The 18,215-nt window shown below is 46.0% G+C and overlaps 1 protein-coding gene across 1 annotated transcript in view; it reads left to right on the top strand.

Moving 5' to 3' along the window:
• The first annotated feature begins 2,947 nt into the window (after positions 1 to 2,947).
• Positions 2,948 to 18,215, top strand: part of ADCY9 (adenylate cyclase 9) — a 458,142-nt gene continuing 442,874 nt past the window's right edge. The window contains exons 1-2 of the mRNA XM_086941385.1: positions 2,948 to 3,079; positions 4,037 to 5,868. Of these exons, the coding sequence (XP_086797511.1) occupies positions 4,197 to 5,868 (1,672 nt within the window). The 5' untranslated portion in view covers positions 2,948 to 3,079; positions 4,037 to 4,196. The remainder of the gene's footprint in view (positions 3,080 to 4,036; positions 5,869 to 18,215) is intronic.

Genomic DNA, 18,215 nt, shown 5'->3' with positions numbered 1-18,215 from the left:
AATTTGGGTGGCAAATAGAACCCTCTCAAAGAATAGATAGATATAAGAAGGGGAACATGGTGGTATCTTCACCACTTATGTGGTAGAGGGGTCCCAATTTATCTGCTGTTTCCTACTATGTCGGTGACTGCAAATAGTGAAATTGGGTCCAAAGTTAACATTTTCAGGTGAACTCGCCTATGGGCTGGTACCATTATTAATAGTCGTCTTTGAGTTATAGAAAGATTAGTAGTCTGCAAGTCTTCACAAAATAGGAAATATTATGCTCAATGATACAGGATAGGTGGGGTGGATGCAATGTTAGGAATTTTTCCGAATTAATTTGGAATATGAATCGTCCAAGACCAAAATGTCCCCAAGATTGATACATTTTGGCAGTATGGATGCCCTAATAATTACAAGATATGCATAAATGTTTGTAGTTCTTGCTTTAGCTGTAGCATAACATCATATAACACAAAGATGGGGTGGATTAGTTCCCCCAACTGTTAATAAAGGATATTGAAATCTCGTCCGACGTATGGCGGCATAAAAGGTGAATTACAAAAGCTGTAAATAGCCAAAACATCCAAAACAGTGAGGTCTGTGCAGTGATGTTATTCTAGGCTTATCTAATGAAAACCTATGTAATTGCTTGCCCCTTGAAATAAACGCCATAATGGCCCTTGAAGTTAGGAAGACAAACCAATAGTCCATTTTGTGAGAAATGTAATATAAACAGATATAATTTATAAGGGGATGTCAGTGGTTGAATCCTAGTGGCTATAGAATATTTTGCTGTTGTTTATTAGAGGCACCAAATACAAATACAATCTAAAAATGTAAAATAAAATGTTGACCACAGCTATGAGGTAAAACTGTTTTCCTTCAGAATAACATTGCTAAAGTTCCAGTTTACTACACTACTGTGATTATGATTGCAACATGTATTAATATTTCTGATGCTTCAGATTAAAGCATTGTGTTCAGATAAATGTTGCCATTTGCCAAGTAAGAGGTTGCGAGCAATAGAAGTAAGCAGCACCTCAATAGAGATGGCGTGGAGATTAAAGGGTATAACGGTCCTCTACCTAGAGAAAGGAGAGGAAGAATACAGATGTTATGTCGCATGCTGCCCACTGTGACTCCATACTAAGGACTTATAGGTTTGGTGCAGGTATGTAGGGAGCACTGCATGACTTGGAAAAATAAAGTATAATAACATAATGCTGTAAGGGAAGCTAGGAATATTTAAAACCAATTAAGAATGTTTGATGGACAGTGCTTGTGGTCAATGATTGGGTCTTGAAGACCGCCAAGAGCGGCCTTAAATAGAGTGACAAGGAGGTTACGGGTCGCAGAGGCCACAATGCAATTGTCTACCGGAGGAGGAGAGTGTGAGGGCTGCCCCACACACCCAGAAGGTGGTTAGAATTTGGAGGGAGGCCACAAAGTTTTTTGGGCTGGAATGATAAACTAACCAACATAAAAAATGTAGCGTTCCGCTCCTGGGGAAACGTCTCCTGAATGTGCTGCAAAGATTCCCAAAGGGAAATATTCTGAATAAATTCCAATTCAAAAAGTTAGTCGCTTCACAATTGTTCAGGTTGCCTTTTATTAATTCATGACTTTCCACGTTGAATTTCCCTGATCAATCATGACATTACATCATTCCATATTGAATTTAATCGGTGGCTCTATTCATTGAGCAATTCATGCTTGTAGTATGGATAATCCCAATGCATTTCGGGCTGGGATTGCCCTTCATCAGGGGATAACAATTTATCAAATCCAAAGGAATCTCCTCGCGTTCTAGTCATCCGCTATAGCTATTGCTCAATGAATAGAGCCACTGATCAAATTCAATATGAAATGATGTAATGTCATGATTGTTCAGGGAAATTCAACAATGAAAGTTATGAATTAATAAAAGACTACCTGAACAATTGAAAATCGACTAACTTTTTGAATTGGGATTTAATCTGAATATTTTTCTTTGGGAATCTTTGCAGTGCATTCAGGGAACGTTTTCCCCAGGAGGGGAAAACTAAATTTTTTATACTTCGCACATGCTTATGGATCAGAAAGCAACACCCTGCTGCACGCTCTAAAATCAATACATATTGAATAAGGTTACCACATTTGGTGACCAGATTGGAGTGCGTGAACCATTCTATTATATAACTAACCAACATAACACCGTTATGGGATAGTGACCAGGTACACAAGGTGGGTGGACTGAAGGGATTCTCAAGCTGGGAACTAATAGGAATTGATCACTTGGGGGATGTCTGGCGAGACTAGGCCTTCATATAATTCGAGACCCTAAGGCTGGAATTTGAGTTGGTGGATGTGGAAAGATATACGTGTCTGTAACCACCAGCGCTGGGACCGGCACTGGCTGGAAGAGTTAGTCTCATACTCCCCCACCCGTGAAGTTCTGGTCTAGTTGCGCCCCTGTTTACCATATCCTAAAAATGACACCGACCTGTCGGCATAATGACAGAGTAGCCCCGAGACCGATGCAGTATTCGCTTCAGTGCCCGGTCACCGTTGTCTTCTGACAGGTGACAGGCCGTTACCGCCCGCCCCGCCCCGCCCCGCTACCGAGTGCCTCTTCCCCCCTCAGCCTCACCGCAGGCTGCTCCCGGGCCGCCGCCTCTCACCAGCAGGTGTCGCTGCCTCCGGTGCCAGAGCACTAGTGCCCCGGCGTCCGGCAGCGCACGCACGCCCTGAGTGGACCGTGCCGTCTGCACGCACGTACGGGGGGCTCGGCCCAGGGTCCGGAGGCGGCCCGGCTCGCGAGCGGCTGGCGACGCCTTCCGGAGCAGCAGGGTGGTCTTCCGACCCATCGGCAGGGGCGCTTTCTTCGGGGATGGGTGGGCTATCGTTTTCGGGGCGGGTCATTTTTTTTCTAGCCAATGGCAGGATTCGCTGGGAAGCAGCGCCGCAGCGACCCTCCGGGTGCCGCCCCTCGCCCTGTCAATCACCGTGAGACCAGCGGCGTCCCCATTATCTCCCGGTGCCTGAGCGAATTGAAGTTGGTGACAGTCGGGAGCGGAGCGGAGGCTTTGGAGGATCTTCTGCCGGTAGGAGGGAGGTAAGGGTCGCGCTCGGGAGCCTCTCGCAAGCATTGGAATATGTCTATGCGCCCACTCCGGTCTCTCCTGCCCACCCCCTCTCCTCCCCTGTCTCTGCTGCCCCAACCGTAGTTTGTGTCGGTCGCCTGTTATTCTGTCACGCTCTGACTCCTCTGGATACCCGCCCCAGCCTCTCTCCCTCCGGCTCCCTTTTAACCTCTCTCCTAATGCCTCTCTGTCCTGCCTTTACTCCACTGCCCCTTCTAACGTCGTCAACCATTGGGCTCCCCCGTATGTGCTCTTCGGGTCCGCTGTGATCAGTTGTTATATTGCCTTTTTCCGTGCACCCCCTTTTATCTGCGTTTTTTGTGCGTCCTGATATTACAGCCATTATCGACAAGGGAATATTTAATGTATTATAAAAAGGCACTGTTGTCTGGCACCCTCACAATGTATTCCCTTGTAATTGCATTAATATAGCACTTTACTGCCCTTACTGTTGTGGGTGACCAGGGCCTCCCGAGTCACCCCAAAGAGGAAAGGATATGTGCGCTTGTTCCTGCGTACACAATGAAGGGAATAATGTGGGATCGGTGTGCTTCTGGGTGCTCGTCTCTGTGCGTTGCCAGTTTCCGATTTGGATCCAGCCCCTGCCCCCTTAACCGCTTCATATGTCCAGATGAGAAGGGGGAGATATTGAATTGCATTGGTCCGACCCCCACCCTACTCGTCTGCACCCCTACAATATGAGATATGGTGGCACGCTCTGCAGCGGAGATGAAGTTGGAGCGATCATTATTCAGAGCCAGCTTCTCTTCAGTTCAGGAATATTCCCTGTGCTGGAGGAATGGGGGCGGGCAGAAGGCAGGCATTTGACACATGCTTTAAGCAACAGAACTCCCTTTTTGCTGCAGAAAATACTGCATCCCGTATCCAAGTCTCATGTTTTTTTTCTTCTCCTTTTCTTGCGAGGGCAGGATGAAACCTTCAAGGACAGCCTTTCCAGACACGCAGTGGTCCATGGAAGCAACTGAAAGCGCAGGGAAGCAGGCTGGAAGTGGGGGGTGGGCGGAACCACAGTGAGGTGGCCGGAAGGAAGGTCAGGACCAAACTCCAGAGGCCTTACTCGACGACAACATGGCCTCGTCCCCAGCAAACCAGCAGCTCCTGCAGCACAACACAGAGGTCAGCTGCGATGCATCGGGGGACAGCCACAGTGTAACAGTAAAGATCAACAGCAGGCCCCCTCCTTCTTCCATCCCCAAGCACTGCAAGTACAGCATCTCTTCGAGTTGTAGCTCTGGGGAGTCCGGAGTGAAGCGAGGGGGCACCTCTGGACTGCGCAAGAAGAAGAAATTGCCTCAGCTCTTCGAAAGAGCCAGCTCCAATTGGTGGAATCCCAAGTTTGACTCCAACAACCTGGAGGAGGCTTGCATGGAGAGGTGTTTCTTGCAGACCCAGAGGCGGTTCCGTTACGCTGTCTTTTACATCATTGTCGCCTGTTTGGTTTGGAGTATTTACTTCATGGTGCACTTGAGGCCAAACTCGATAGCCCACTTGGTGCCAGCACTGTGCTTCCTTCTTATATGCGTTGCCATTTTTGCTTTCACCTTCACCAAAATGTATGCCCGCCACTATACATGGGTTTCGCTGTTTATCACAGTCATGGTTTTTATGGTGACATTGGCCACCCAGTTCCAAGTTTTAACACGTCGCTCCATGATTGGTGATCTCTATAACTACACTACCGTATCTAATGCCACCTGCCTTTCCCAAGTTGGGAGTTTTTCTATGTGTGTGGAAGTGCTGCTTCTTCTTTACTCTGTGATGCACTTGCCCTTATATTTAAGTCTTTTTCTGGGAATAGTCTACTCTGTGCTTTTTGAAACGTTTGGCTATCAGTTTCGAGATGAGGACTGCTTTATGCCAATGGCCACCAGGGTCGTTCACTCAGAGTTACTGAGTAAGGCCTTGCTGCATATCTGCATCCACGCCATCGGAATACACTTGTTCATCATGTCTGAGGTCCGCTCCAGGAGCACCTTCCTGAAAGTGGGACAGTCGATCATGCATGGGAAAGATCTGGAGGTGGAGAAGGCACTCAAAGAGCGGATGATCCACTCAGTCATGCCCCGGATCATTGCAGACGACCTAATGAAGCAGGGTGATGATGAGAGCGAAAACTCTGTGAAACGCCACTCCACTTCCAGCCCAAAGAACCGGAAGAAAAAATCTTCGATACAGAAAACCCCAATCATTTTCCGCCCCTTCAAAATGCAACGAATTGAGCAAGTTAGCATTTTGTTTGCAGACATTGTTGGCTTTACAAAGATGAGTGCCAACAAGTCCGCTCATGCCCTAGTGGGGCTGCTAAATGACCTGTTTGGGCGCTTTGATCGTTTGTGTGAGGACACCAAGTGTGAGAAAATCAGCACACTGGGGGACTGCTACTATTGCGTAGCTGGGTGTCCAGAACCCAGAGAGGACCATGCCTACTGCTGCATTGAAATGGGCCTTGGAATGATTGAAGCCATTGAGCAGTTCTGCCAGGAGAAGAAGGAGATGGTGAACATGCGAGTGGGTGTTCACACTGGCACGGTGCTCTGTGGTATCTTGGGAATGAGGAGGTTCAAATTTGATGTGTGGTCGAATGATGTGAATTTGGCCAACCTCATGGAGCAGCTTGGAGTGGCTGGCAAAGTCCATATTTCTGAAGCCACCGCAAAATATTTGGATGATCGCTACATAATGGAGGATAGCTTGGTGGTTGAGCGAGTTGGTCAGATGGTAGTTGCAGACCAGCTGAAAGGTAGGAAATGTATATTTCTTATTGATTGTACTTATTCCTTGACACTAGTAATCTTAGGCTTATAAGAAGGTGAGCACTGTAAATTGAGGATTGTCACCATGCTAATAAAATCTTGTGGCATTATGTTTTATAAGTATTGATGATTGAAGACTTCCAACACAGTTTCCATGGGATCTTGGTCAAATGTGCTAGTTCATCAAATAGGCGTAGTTTCACTGGTAAGGAATTGAGGTGGTGCCATTGGAACATTTGCTGTTAACTGTAGAAAACACAGGCTTTGACTTTTATGTGTGATTCCTTGAAGCTTAGTTCATCAGACACTCAATATGCAATTTCATGTAATGAGTTTCAATGTGTCAGCTTGATTATGACAGTGTCTCCTAAGTCTTCAGTACTGTCTGGTATGATGAGAAACCAGGGGACCTCCATGTTAAGAGATGGCTTCAGTTCTGACACATTCCCAAACTCAACCACTTACCATTCTATCTAGAGCTCTTAGCCCAAATTCATATTGATCATCGAAATGTCTTTGTGGTCTTTCCAGATGTGAAACTTAGGCCTCGAAAGCAGTGCCACCTTATTGTGATTAGTGGGTGAAAAAAGCCTTAGCCAGCCTTAGAGACAGTGCTCCCCACTGTAGCACTTAGAGGGAGACACCTGCCCAATTGTGTTACAATGTTGTAGACATGTAGCACAGCCTTTTCTCATTGGTTAGGTTCATTTAAGCTCTTACATATTAACTAGTAGCGTCATTACACTTGCATTGTCACTTGAATTCCTGCGATAATATAGGACACCTCAGTGTTGCATGTTTGCCATTTTTAGTTCCCTAGCCCAATGCTTGGGATGCCCCTCACAGTATTCAGCCTCCGCACCAACCGGAGGTATCTTCCATATATCACCTACACCTACAACCAAGGGTGTAGGAAACACTAACTTTTCGGAGGGGAGGACACTGTCAGTCTTGAGGAGAGCCGAGTCAGGTGTCCACTTGGCTCTAAGAGTCAACGCCCAATCCAAGCCACCCAAAAATGCAAATCTGCCAACAAATGACTTGACAAAATATGATAATGACTTTAAAATAAAATAGTTTCCAACGTTTCTCCGTGTCTTAATTAAATCCTTACGATTCTGTAATTGTTTTCAGTGTCCTTTATTAAATGAACTTTTTTAAACATGAAAAATTAAAGAATACTCCTGTGCTCTGTCAATGTTGCCACAAATTACTCAAAACATGCCAGTTTGTCATGTTTTCATTGTATATACATTGCTACTAAATGTCGAGTAAAATTACTTTACATTAGCTGAATACGAAGTGTGTATTTTGTAGAGCTCAGATCCTTTACTTAATTAATTCAATGTGTTTTCATACCGGTTGGTTAATAAGAGAAATGATACATAGTAAAATGTAGCAATGGTGCGTGGATCACACAATTGGGTCAAGTGGTGAAGCTGGATTATGAGACTGGGATTCCTAGTTGCACATTTCATATGGACTGTTGGGTTCCATTCTTGTGTTTAAATCCAAATGTAAGCGCTCTGTGTTAAATTATTGTTATTCAATAATTGTTAGTATATGAAGTTTATTAAATACACTTATCACACCTTAAATCAAACTGAGACTGCCACATGTATATACTTGAGCGTACTTATAAGATTTAAGGGTGTACTTTTCTGTTTGGACACTGATGCTCAAACACAGTGACAGGACATCCCTGACTGAAATCTTGTTCCACTTCGAAAGCATGTCCTTGAAGAGACGTGACCCGAGAAGCAAACGCTGAGTAGGCACATGAACCCTTTGTTCTTACTAATTATTTAACTCTGGTGACTGTGGTGTTTTGTAGCTCCTAAAAGTGTTTTTTTTCCTCTTAAGTCAGCTGAACCAGTAGTAACATTAATATCAAATAGCATCTCCTGCCTTCCTTTACTCTGCTGGCTCGCCTGGCACGACAAAGGGAACCCTTTTAGGAGAGGCTCAATGCCACGGTGATGACAAATAATTAAGAAAGCAAAGAGAACAAAGAGCCCCACAGAGTTTGCTTCTAGATTTCGGTGTTTCAAGGAGACTTGTTTTGTCTGCCACTGTTTAGTCTCCAATTTCTACTTCAAAAATCTGGCGATGGGAGATATTGTCCTCTGGTTTCCTCCCACTTCAAAATCTGGGGAAAGGGAGGTTTGATATATCCCCCATACCCCCTCCGGTTCGTACGCCTAGGCCAGTTGCATCTGTAGCCATGCATCATTTCCTTCTATCTTCCTGTCTTTCCCTGATTACAACTAGCTTCTCCCCCACCCCCCTTACCTGGCTCGCCTCAGACACATCCCCCTGTTTTAACCCTTTCCAAGACCGCTGGGGAAAAGATATTTTATAGGACCAATCTCGGGGTGCTTGAGTGCTTCAGAATCATCATGAGTTTTTAAAGAGTTCTGGCTTTTGAGTCTGTTTTCTCTTTCTATGCCAGTAGATAATCTAGTAGTCCTTTGACAATTTCCATTGGGCACGGCTGCTTACTTTTATATCCAGTAGAAATTCCCATATGTAAGGTAAGTGACGTCTGCTCCGCTTCTTCCTACAGAAGCAGTGTGGTAATGGGCTCTCTCCATTACCTAGTGTAGAATGTGGGGGGTCGTGCATTCGGTGATGTATTAGAATGCTGAGCTTCAGTTGAAGCACGCAGCTCTGGAGCAAGGTGGATATACCTTGAGGACTTTACCCATCATGGTGTATGGGGCTGTTAATAGATGAACTTATACCTATATCCAGAGTGGAAATAGTTCTTACAGAATTGGCGACGAGGAGAAAAGTCGTATTTTCATGCCCACCACCATTGACAACTGCATAAGTTAGCAAGAGGTTTCATACACATTGACACGAGGCAGGAACAATGAAGGCCCACAGGGGTAGAGAAAGGGAGAGCAGCTCACAGGCTTCCTGTGGAGGGCAACGGGCAGCATAACCGCCCCTAAAAAGCAAAATACATTAGTAAAATCCGTTCTTCACAGCTGTCTGCCTCAAACCCGAGGTTTATTTTTAAAGTCTTGTGTTCGAATTCCTTGCATTCCCTTGGGGTGATGTGAGGAAGGCGCTAGCAGCGGATTGGGCTGTCTGGCCTGGTTAGCCTGTGCTTGGGTGATCCAAATGTCTAAGTAACTGTGGCAACTCACTTTAAACTGATATTCTATGTCTCTAGTTTGTATACGTGTTTTTCCAACAGCCAATGTGACTAGCTCTAATTGAAATTGATGCTGCACATTTTTGACCAGTTGCCAAGGTCCTGCCGAAGTAGATTGATGATCCCACCCTGTGATGGCCAAGTGTAGGGCGCGAGAACACGGCCTGTACCTTTTCATCTAATTGACCCACTCATACAAATTGATCGTGTTGTACACCATTAATGAATGAAACGAAAACTAAATAACACTTCTTCTGCCAGATCTACTGTGTCTCACAAATCCTGAAAAAGCTCTTTCATCCTCTATTTTAGACGTGATTTATCTGAATTTGCAAAAGCAGAACAAAACATCCTTGTGTGAGCATAATGAGAAGGCAAAACTATAAGAAGGATCTGTTAAAGGAGTTGGTTGAGACCCAGCTCTTGGACAGGCTGCTGCAGAGACTTATGTGAGAGAGCATTCCTTTGCACTCAAACTGTACTCCAAAGGAAGCATAATCTGGAAAAGATTGAACAACGAAGAATAGATCGGACTCTTAACACTTAGTTCTATTGCTAATGCAGACATGTGTAGTCTCCTTCAACATGGCCTGACAAGTGGCCTCATATGCCGTTTGTGACCCCCTTCGGTCAGTCCTGGCCTTTTAGCCAGCGTGGTATTCTGGGGCTAAAAAATGTCAGTATACAAATCCCTGATTATAGAGCCGTGGCTGGCCAAACATGTTGCATAAGATGTGGAATGTCACCTTTCAGCTGTGCTTCAGTGAGCCACTGTGTTCAATTATATTTGCAATTACTTTATAAATTGTTGGTGTGGATTGCCGTCCTATGTGGCGTGTAAAATTTGGCAGATGCACCAGATGGATAAAAAAAATGCTCACCCATGTTACGGAGATTGTGGAAGTATTCTATAAGGCTGACATGTAGTTAATCCCTTTTGATGTATACAAAATGATGTGTAAAGAAAAGCAGAATTGGAAAGATGTATGGTCTGGTGATAATGTGAGTAGCAGTGCAGGTACTAGATTTTATCTTTTCAGAAATATAGATAATTATTTTGTAGTTCTGCTGCAGACTCTGTATAGCATGCCATAAGGTACACTTTATGGATGGGCAGATGATAGTGTTCACAGTCCAGGCATCCAACCCGTATTTACGAGGTGCTGCGTTGATTGAGGTCCCTACAAGCTATTAACCAGTGTTGGTCTATTCTGAAGACTCTCCAACCTGCCAAATGGGGACACTAGTGTACTGGGTGGTATTTATACAAGTAGGATTAAGTTAAAGTCATCATACCAGTAGCTGTGGAGTGGGTTTTACCAATAGTATCAAAGTTCTTGCTTGCTTGTGGGCGCAATTTCCATTCATTTATGGGTTTTCATCAATCAAAATATGCGTTTTGGATGTATGGTTCCATGCATATGATGCTTCGCACCTCTTATTCCTCTTCATTTACATAGAGAATTGAATTTAGTTTTTGTAAAATCTGAAATGCGTTTTGGGTGTGCACCAAGTTTTTCTTTGCCAGCCCAAGTTCTGCAAAAAGGGATACACTAAAAGACAGTTATATTTCAATGCAAATTGTTCCTTTAAAATTAATGACATCCACAAAAAGTTTTGAATTCCTGTATGGGTTCACCTGCATGATGAACCCACCTGTTTTTCTGCCTTGATTAAAAAGGTTAAGACATTGGAGGCAAATATAGTTCGACAACTGGCATATTGATTCCAGTTGAATCTCTGCAGTTGCTTCCTGTCAACGTGCCTTTGGTTTCTATGTACTTACCTGCAGCTTTTCCAGCTGAATTGTGTCAAGTGTTCTGTACATAGGCAGGTTATTTTGTCACTCTTCTCATTTAACTAAAAGCATGCTCTCATCCTGAAGCCGGTTTATGGTTTTAGATACAGGCGTGTCTGCTTGTGGTTGGGTCTAAATTGGAGTCTGGATCATCTACAAAGAATTTATTGTGCAACATGAACTGTAGTCATAGATAGATGCAAGGGTTTGGCTTTCTAGTCTGTTGACAACCAAGATGGAGCAACGGCTTGCAGCTGATCACACCTCCCCTCCCCCATTTTATTTTTTAGTAATGGGAACAAATGTGGCGGGCCGCTTCGTCAATGTTCTTAGCAGTGTTAAGTGTCGCTTACCCCTTCTTCTTAGAACTGGCATAGGCACCCAACCCACTCTGTTGTAGCCGAAACCTGCAACTGATCCACCAGAATTTCTGTTCAATAACTAAGCAACAGATGCTTAGTTGACATGCTGATTTGAATTTTGTTGGATGTGGTGTCACCAGGGCTACAAACTATTGCAGTGGTGTAAAGAAGGTTTATTGGCAAATTTGTATTTTGTTATTGTGTAAAACTTTAAAGTTCTTTGGAAGCGCAGTGAATTCTTTACAATTTCTCCTGGCACAGGTAAAATCGCAGATGCCTTGCATCCTGATCCATGATAACTTAATACGGCTTGCTTCCTGCATGCCAGATCCTAATAAATGGAACTGATCGTTTGACCCGCCGTCACTTACCAATATTTGTCCACAGTGCACACAAAACGAGTAAACGTTTGGAGAGCTTTAAAGCGTGTTTCACTTGGGTGCGCCTGCATAGTTTTTCTGGGCTTTTGGACCGAAAGAACTTCACTGTTTGCTCTTCTGAACAGTAGGTTGCACTGAGGCATATCAGATAATTATCTAACAGCTGAGGTGAAGTCGGCTATGCCAATATTCATTTTGTTGGCAGAGGCCATATTAAACTTCTCCCGTGGTTTGCAGCACTTCACTGCAGTTATGTTTAGTTGATTAGCTGGATGGAATAAAATTGGTGAATCCATCATGCTCTGCACATGTAAAGGGAGTTTTGTGTTTACCAGTAGAAAGGATCATTTCAGGTAACTAACCATCTAAAAAACATGATTTGTATGGTCCTTGATGGCAGTGGTTGCCAAATAGCTGTTTGTCATCGGGACCACCTTGCGGTCTCCCTGACTTTTTAGCTCTAAGCTTGCTCGGGCTTGTAGCTTTAATTTTTCTACTCTACATATAGGCCTGCAAGTCCCAGTAGGCAGAGACGTTGTGGTTCAGGTTGACCCTTGTAATATGGGGCTAGTTTTCAACAATAAAAAATCTTTTTGTGTCTTTGAACCGATTTGTACACTGAGATACACATGAAATTCAGGAGCAATGGGAATTCAGTCTACTGGATAATACTCACAACTGTACAGTGCTCTAAATTGAAAATAATGTAAATGGAGCTGTTCCTTCAGTCAAATCACTGATACCTTTCTGCCCCAAGGAGCTGGAGCCTCTCTGAGCATGCTCAGTACATATCCCTTAAACTGCAGGAACGCGGGTCCAGGTAGGGTGTACCTATTTGAAGCTCTGACACTGTGGAGGACATAAGCAGGTACCTTCCTTAATAAAACCCGGCTTGGTGTGTTTTGTTTAGCCTTGTTGTAGACTCGGTCCTTACTGGGTTTCCCAGTGAGTTGTTAATATGTGTGGCTAGCAGGCCTTGTACGGTGCGTTCTCCAAGCTGGTACCGTAAACTATATCTGACATGTTGAGAATAGCCAAACCTCCCTGGATACATCATTCTACTTCTGGCCTGCGGAGCCAAGATAAACTCACTCTGCTGCAGCTGATATTGTTTTGAAGCATACGCATTACCTCATGCCCATTTATGTTGCTCCTATGGAGGTACACTTTCGTTAAGGTGGAACCCATTTTAGATTCACAGTCTTCACTTGGAGTTCCTGGCAGCGGGGATTGTTCTTCTGGTCGTGACTCTTAAAAGGATGCTCGTGCTAGAGAACTGTTAAGCACAGTAAAACATGAAAGTTGCACAATTATGGATGAGGCCAGGGGCCACTCAAACCATATACTAAAATAGTGGTATAAGTATCACTAATCGAACAGTGGTAAGGCCTGAGGCCTTGGGAATCGCTGGGGCTATTCGGGACTAGCAGTGGTGAAGTCAGGAAAAGCCTGCGGGACTCTGGTGCAGCGCTAAAAGCACACGCATGCACCAATGCAAAGTCAATGGTGCGTAAAAGTTATCGAGTTCCAGTTTTAGGAGTCTTCCGACTGGACTAGAATTACCAAACTTTAGACTTAGACACTAGAGGTGTATACCAATTCAGGAGCACCGGCGTTCACGAGTTACCTCGCCCACAAGAAGCGAGTGCATAGGTGCCAAAGTGTCGGGTTTCGTCACGCAGTCTGATGGTGCCTGGAGATGAAGATGCTGCAGGCGTTCAGAAGAGAAGTGTCCGGTTGGATCCAAGGGTGGATCGAAGATGTAGAGTACCTGAAAGCAGAGGGGACAGAGTCTGGGTCACTCAGCAGAGACCAGGTTGGAACCAGGAAGGAACCAGGCAATGTCGGGCGCAATCAGGTGGTTGTCGTGAAGCTTGTCTCCGCTGCCACGTGGACTCTGGGGCACCGAGGATGTCCAGGAGTGGATCACGAGCTGTCCCACGAAGGCTCTGGCTGTCGGCGGTGTCGGCTTCCGGATTGGAGCTAACAAGCCTTGGCAAAGGCAACCCACGCAGGATTCGAAGCTCGCTTCTTAGTTGGACCAGCAAGGTCAGAGCGGGTGCTCCTTTTCAGCGGAGCGAGGGCCAGTCTGGAGCAACCAGACTAGTAGAGTAAATTCAAAGGTTCGTCGGTACTGGGGCCACTAGCCAACGGGCAAGCGACCGCACCAACGCGTCGAGCAGAAAGATGCAGAAGCGCCCCACGCAGCACTCGGTGTGTGTGGAAGGGTGAGCTTTGGTGCAAAAGCTGCTCGGGCTGGGGCTTCTCAAACCCCAATGCACTGCGTCGAGGGAGCCTCGGGAGCTGCACGGTCAGCACTTCGTAGTTTTTCCAAGATGGCCGGCCCAACGCTTCAGGTCGCCTCCACGGGTCTCAGATGTGCTGGGACTGTGGATCGGACTGTTGGAAGGCAGGAACGCTGGGTCTTGTCGATCTGTCGCTAGAGTTCCGCGGGAACTGCAACAAAGCAAACGGTGAGGCGCTGGATGGTACCTGTTTGCACAGGGTGGCCACTCCTTGACCATAAGGGGGATTCTTCGGTCTTCCACATCGAGTGGGATGTCGAAGGGTCCAGAGTTCTGTATCAAAGTTTCAGTCAGGATAATCTGATGTGTGCTGGCACTGCTCCCACCTTTATTCCAAATCTGTGGGCTGGATTACCTGCTAGGTCCCTCCTATTGGTGGGACCAGGGAAGGGGGTCGTTACACCCCTTTCCCTTTGTCCAGTTTTGCGCGAGGACTGGGGTTAGTGTGCCCCAGAACCGGTATGGCTGGATTGTGCAAGGGGAAGCCTTGTGCTCCCCAGGCAGTGTCTAGTTTCTTTCAAACCTCCCTGCTACAATCCACGATCTCCTGTCTGGGGAGGTGTAGCACCTCCCTGCGACAGGAAACCCTTTGTCCAGGCCTCCCCTGCCAAGTTTCGGTCAGCAGTAGGAGGTCAGACTCGTGTCTGTGGCAGCAGCATCCATTTTGTGATGCTGAGGCTCTGGTTAGGATTAACCGCGTTTTAGTAAAGTAACATGTCTTCTCCCTCTAGAAGGGTGGAATGCTACCCCTGTCGCCAGGACTGGCGAGGGGGTAGTATTCCAAAACATATGACACCAAACATGACATGTTTTGATAAAGCCAAACCAAAGTTAGCACATAACCGTGAGGATTATAATGCACTTAAGAGTATATGGTATGGCAATATCCCGGAACAGCTAAGGGAGTTGGTTCTGACAGCTGCAGACAGGCTCAGCTCATGCTAGAGCACCATCTCACATAAAACCAAGCACTCTGCCTCCATGATTGTTAAGGCCTGCCATAGGAGTGACTTATAGGTATATATGTGTCCAGATATAGGTTTAGATATAGGTATACTATATCTAAGCAAGGGGTGATTACACCACCTTGCCCCAGCTGAGTGATCAGCCAGTTGTGTCGATTTATGTACCAGCCAGGGGTGGCAAAAGATATGCTACAGCCCCTGGTAGGCCTTGGATGCACCTATGCCCTGGGCACCTATAGTGCACTGTACAGGGGCTGACAAGGTGTCCAGTACCAATTTGGTTATGCACCTAGGGTGCATGGAGTCCATTTTACAGAGAGAGCAGATAGCCTGGGACCCTGATTAGCAGGATCCCAGGCCAACTAAGTCGAAAACCAGCTAAACACAAAGCAAAAAATCCGGGGTAACCATAGTCAGGTATCCACCCTCCTACAACCATGCTGCCTAATTTTGATTCCACCCTCCTACAACCATGCTGCCTAATTTTGATTCCACCTCATGCCCCTTTATTTTACCACCCTACCAGTCATGTCTCTTTATATGACTCTTTATGTTCTTTTTTTGTTTTATCCCATCTTTTTTTTTCGTTTTGTCAGGGGTTTCCTTTCTTCCCTCTCTTGCTCTATCTTTCTTTCTCTGAGTCCTAGTCTAATGACGTAAAATAAATGTCAGTGCCCGCAACCTCCAAACACCTGCACGGAAAAGGCACGATTGCACCCAGAAACCATCTCACAGAGACTCTTTACGCATTTTTGAAGGCATTGGTTTTAGCCGCCACGCCCCTCTGGTTGATCAACTCTATAGTAAGAACTTTTTACCAATCTCATTCAGTTCCAATTTCCCATTGGTCTTGTATGGGAATGCGTGCAGTACAACACTTTATCCGTTTATTCAACTCTCTCAGCGATTTTTTTAAATTTTTTTTTTTACATGTTTCTGTTCCTCACCTTGCGAGCCTTGTGACAGGATGAAGACAACACACGTTTTGGTGTTCTTCATATCCTCAACCATCGAGGTGAATCCGATTATATTGTACATGGAAAATTCTCCCCACCTCCCAAAAATGGCAGAAAAAGTGTGTGTTGGTTAGATGCGCCCTTGTTCGTCCAGTGTTTACAGAAAATGCTGTTGTGAGCACCCAATGCACGTCTTGCACGACGTCCTCTGTGCACGTCGCCCCCACATCCATCTTTTAAGCACCTGGAAGTGCTGTAATGAGCGCGTCAGTCACTCTGAGGACTGTGATAAATAAGCACCTGCAAAGGGTGTTCCTAAACATCCGAGGCACTATGTGTGCGGCCTCTTTGCAAGGATCTGTAGCAAATCTACAAAACACAATTGATGCCTATATTGGGAGAGGAATGAAAGTCTCTCTGACTTGCAGCTTTCAAAATATCGGGAAATAAGTATGGCGGCCATGTGCTTTCTTGGTATGGCGCTTTTGCCCTCAAATGGGGTATGAAAAGTTCTCTCTCCCTCTCGCTCCTTCTTCTTCTTTTTTTTTTTTTTTTTTTTTTTTTTTTTTTTTCGTATCTCTCTCTGTATCTCTCTCTCTCTCTCTCTATATATATATATATATATATATATATATATATATATATATATATATTAAGCTTTGAAAGGGCAGTACTCTTGCACAAGACAGAGAGGTTACACACGTATAGCATAATAAATGTGTTGATCAATGTAATATAATAATTTCCATTATTTGTTCTAGAAAGTGCTATTTTAAAGGAATGTTATGAGGCCATTATAGTATCCAAAACATTAAGCAGCCCAATAGTCATCTCCGTTATATTTTACTGCAGAGAGCTACTGAAATGTAACTTGGACCTCTGTGTTTGCGTCTCTTAATTGACAGTAACAGCATTTGCATAGTGCGGCTTTGTAGTGCTCATGGCAGTAGGGGTGTTCACTGACCAGAGTCACAGTGGTTGAGTGTGTTTTTGTCGTGTCTGTGTGTCAGATCCTTCTAGTGCTTGGGAGATGGTTCCTGCTGTTTTTTTTTTTTCACAACCAAGTTTATTGAGCAAAAGAATGACAAGCATGAGCCACCTTCCCACACCAAGGTCACCACATCAAGATCAATGTATGGATCACATACACAAGAAATACTAAGCAAGTATCAATGAAGCTCAGCTTTAAAATCCCAACTACCCATCCCAACCCCAACTACACCCCCACCCGTACCCACTATCCCCCCCCCCCTTTCCACACATGTACAGAGGCAACACAGAGATGGTTCATATAAGAGAAGCAGGCATGAAGCAACCTGGGATGTGCCTTTAGGGCCAGAGACAGCGCTTTGATCAAATGTCCTCCTCCGGTTCCGCTGGGGGTTCCAAGGATAGGCCACGATAGTCAGCCCACCGCTTCCAGATCTTGAAGTGCTTGCGCGGGCAGCCCCGCGCCTCAAAAATTGGTTTCTCAAGACCCATAAAATAGTCCAGTCCCGCCTTCCATGCCGACAGGGGGGGGGCCCTCACAGATTTCCAGGCCCGAGCCAAGTCGCGCTTAGCCACCACCAGGCCCAGAAGCAATAGGTGACGTTTATAGATGTTGCCCCCAACCCCGTCCATGACGTGCAGCAGGCCCAGCCGGTGGGTACGGGGAAGATCCCAGCCCAGGACCTCAGCCAGGCAATTCCATACACCCCTCCAGAAGCCAGCCAGGCGACCACATGACCATACTGTGTGCAACAAGGTGCCAGGCACTTCCCCACATCGCAGGCACTCCGATGACTCAATCAAACCAGCCCTCCACAGTCGTTCACGTGTGTAATAGGCACGATGTAGATACTTGAATTGTATGAGACGGAGCCGAACCGCGATAGCGGTGCCACGGGGAGACTCCAGGGCCTCTCTCCAGTCGTCCTCGTCCAGGGTGCCCACGTCCACTTCCCAGGCTTCCCGGAGGGAGCTGAGAGTAGACGAGCAGTGAATAACCAGAGTCTGGTAGATCCTGGAAACCTTCTTGTCTCCCAGGTCGCCCATAAAGACTTTCGCCTCAATTGGGCTAAACTCCGGAAGGGAGTCAAGGCCGGCAATGCTTGGGGCGAGGGCATGTCGCAGCTGTAGGTAACGGAAAAACTGGGACTGAGGCATTTGGAATTCCACTCGGAGGTCTGCAAAGGACTTGAGGGTTGCGCCGGACACGACGTGACCCAGTTGAGTAATCCCAATAGTCTCCCAACCCTCGAACCCAGCCAGAGTCGCCAGCTCTGGAAGCAGACCGTTGTGCCACAGCGGCGTTTCCGCCGTCAACTTGCCCCACCAGCCCATGCGGCGCAAGGACTGCCGCCACACTGCAAAGACCACCCTTGTCACCGATGGCAACCCACGGCGTATACGCGCCGAGTAT

The sequence above is a fragment of the Lissotriton vulgaris genome, chromosome 10, assembly GCF_964263255.1.
Source record: "Lissotriton vulgaris chromosome 10, aLisVul1.2, whole genome shotgun sequence".
Lineage (NCBI taxonomy): Eukaryota > Metazoa > Chordata > Amphibia > Caudata > Salamandridae > Lissotriton > Lissotriton vulgaris.
The sequence above is the reverse complement of the archived record's forward strand: the minus strand, read 5'-3'. Positions and strand labels throughout refer to the sequence as shown.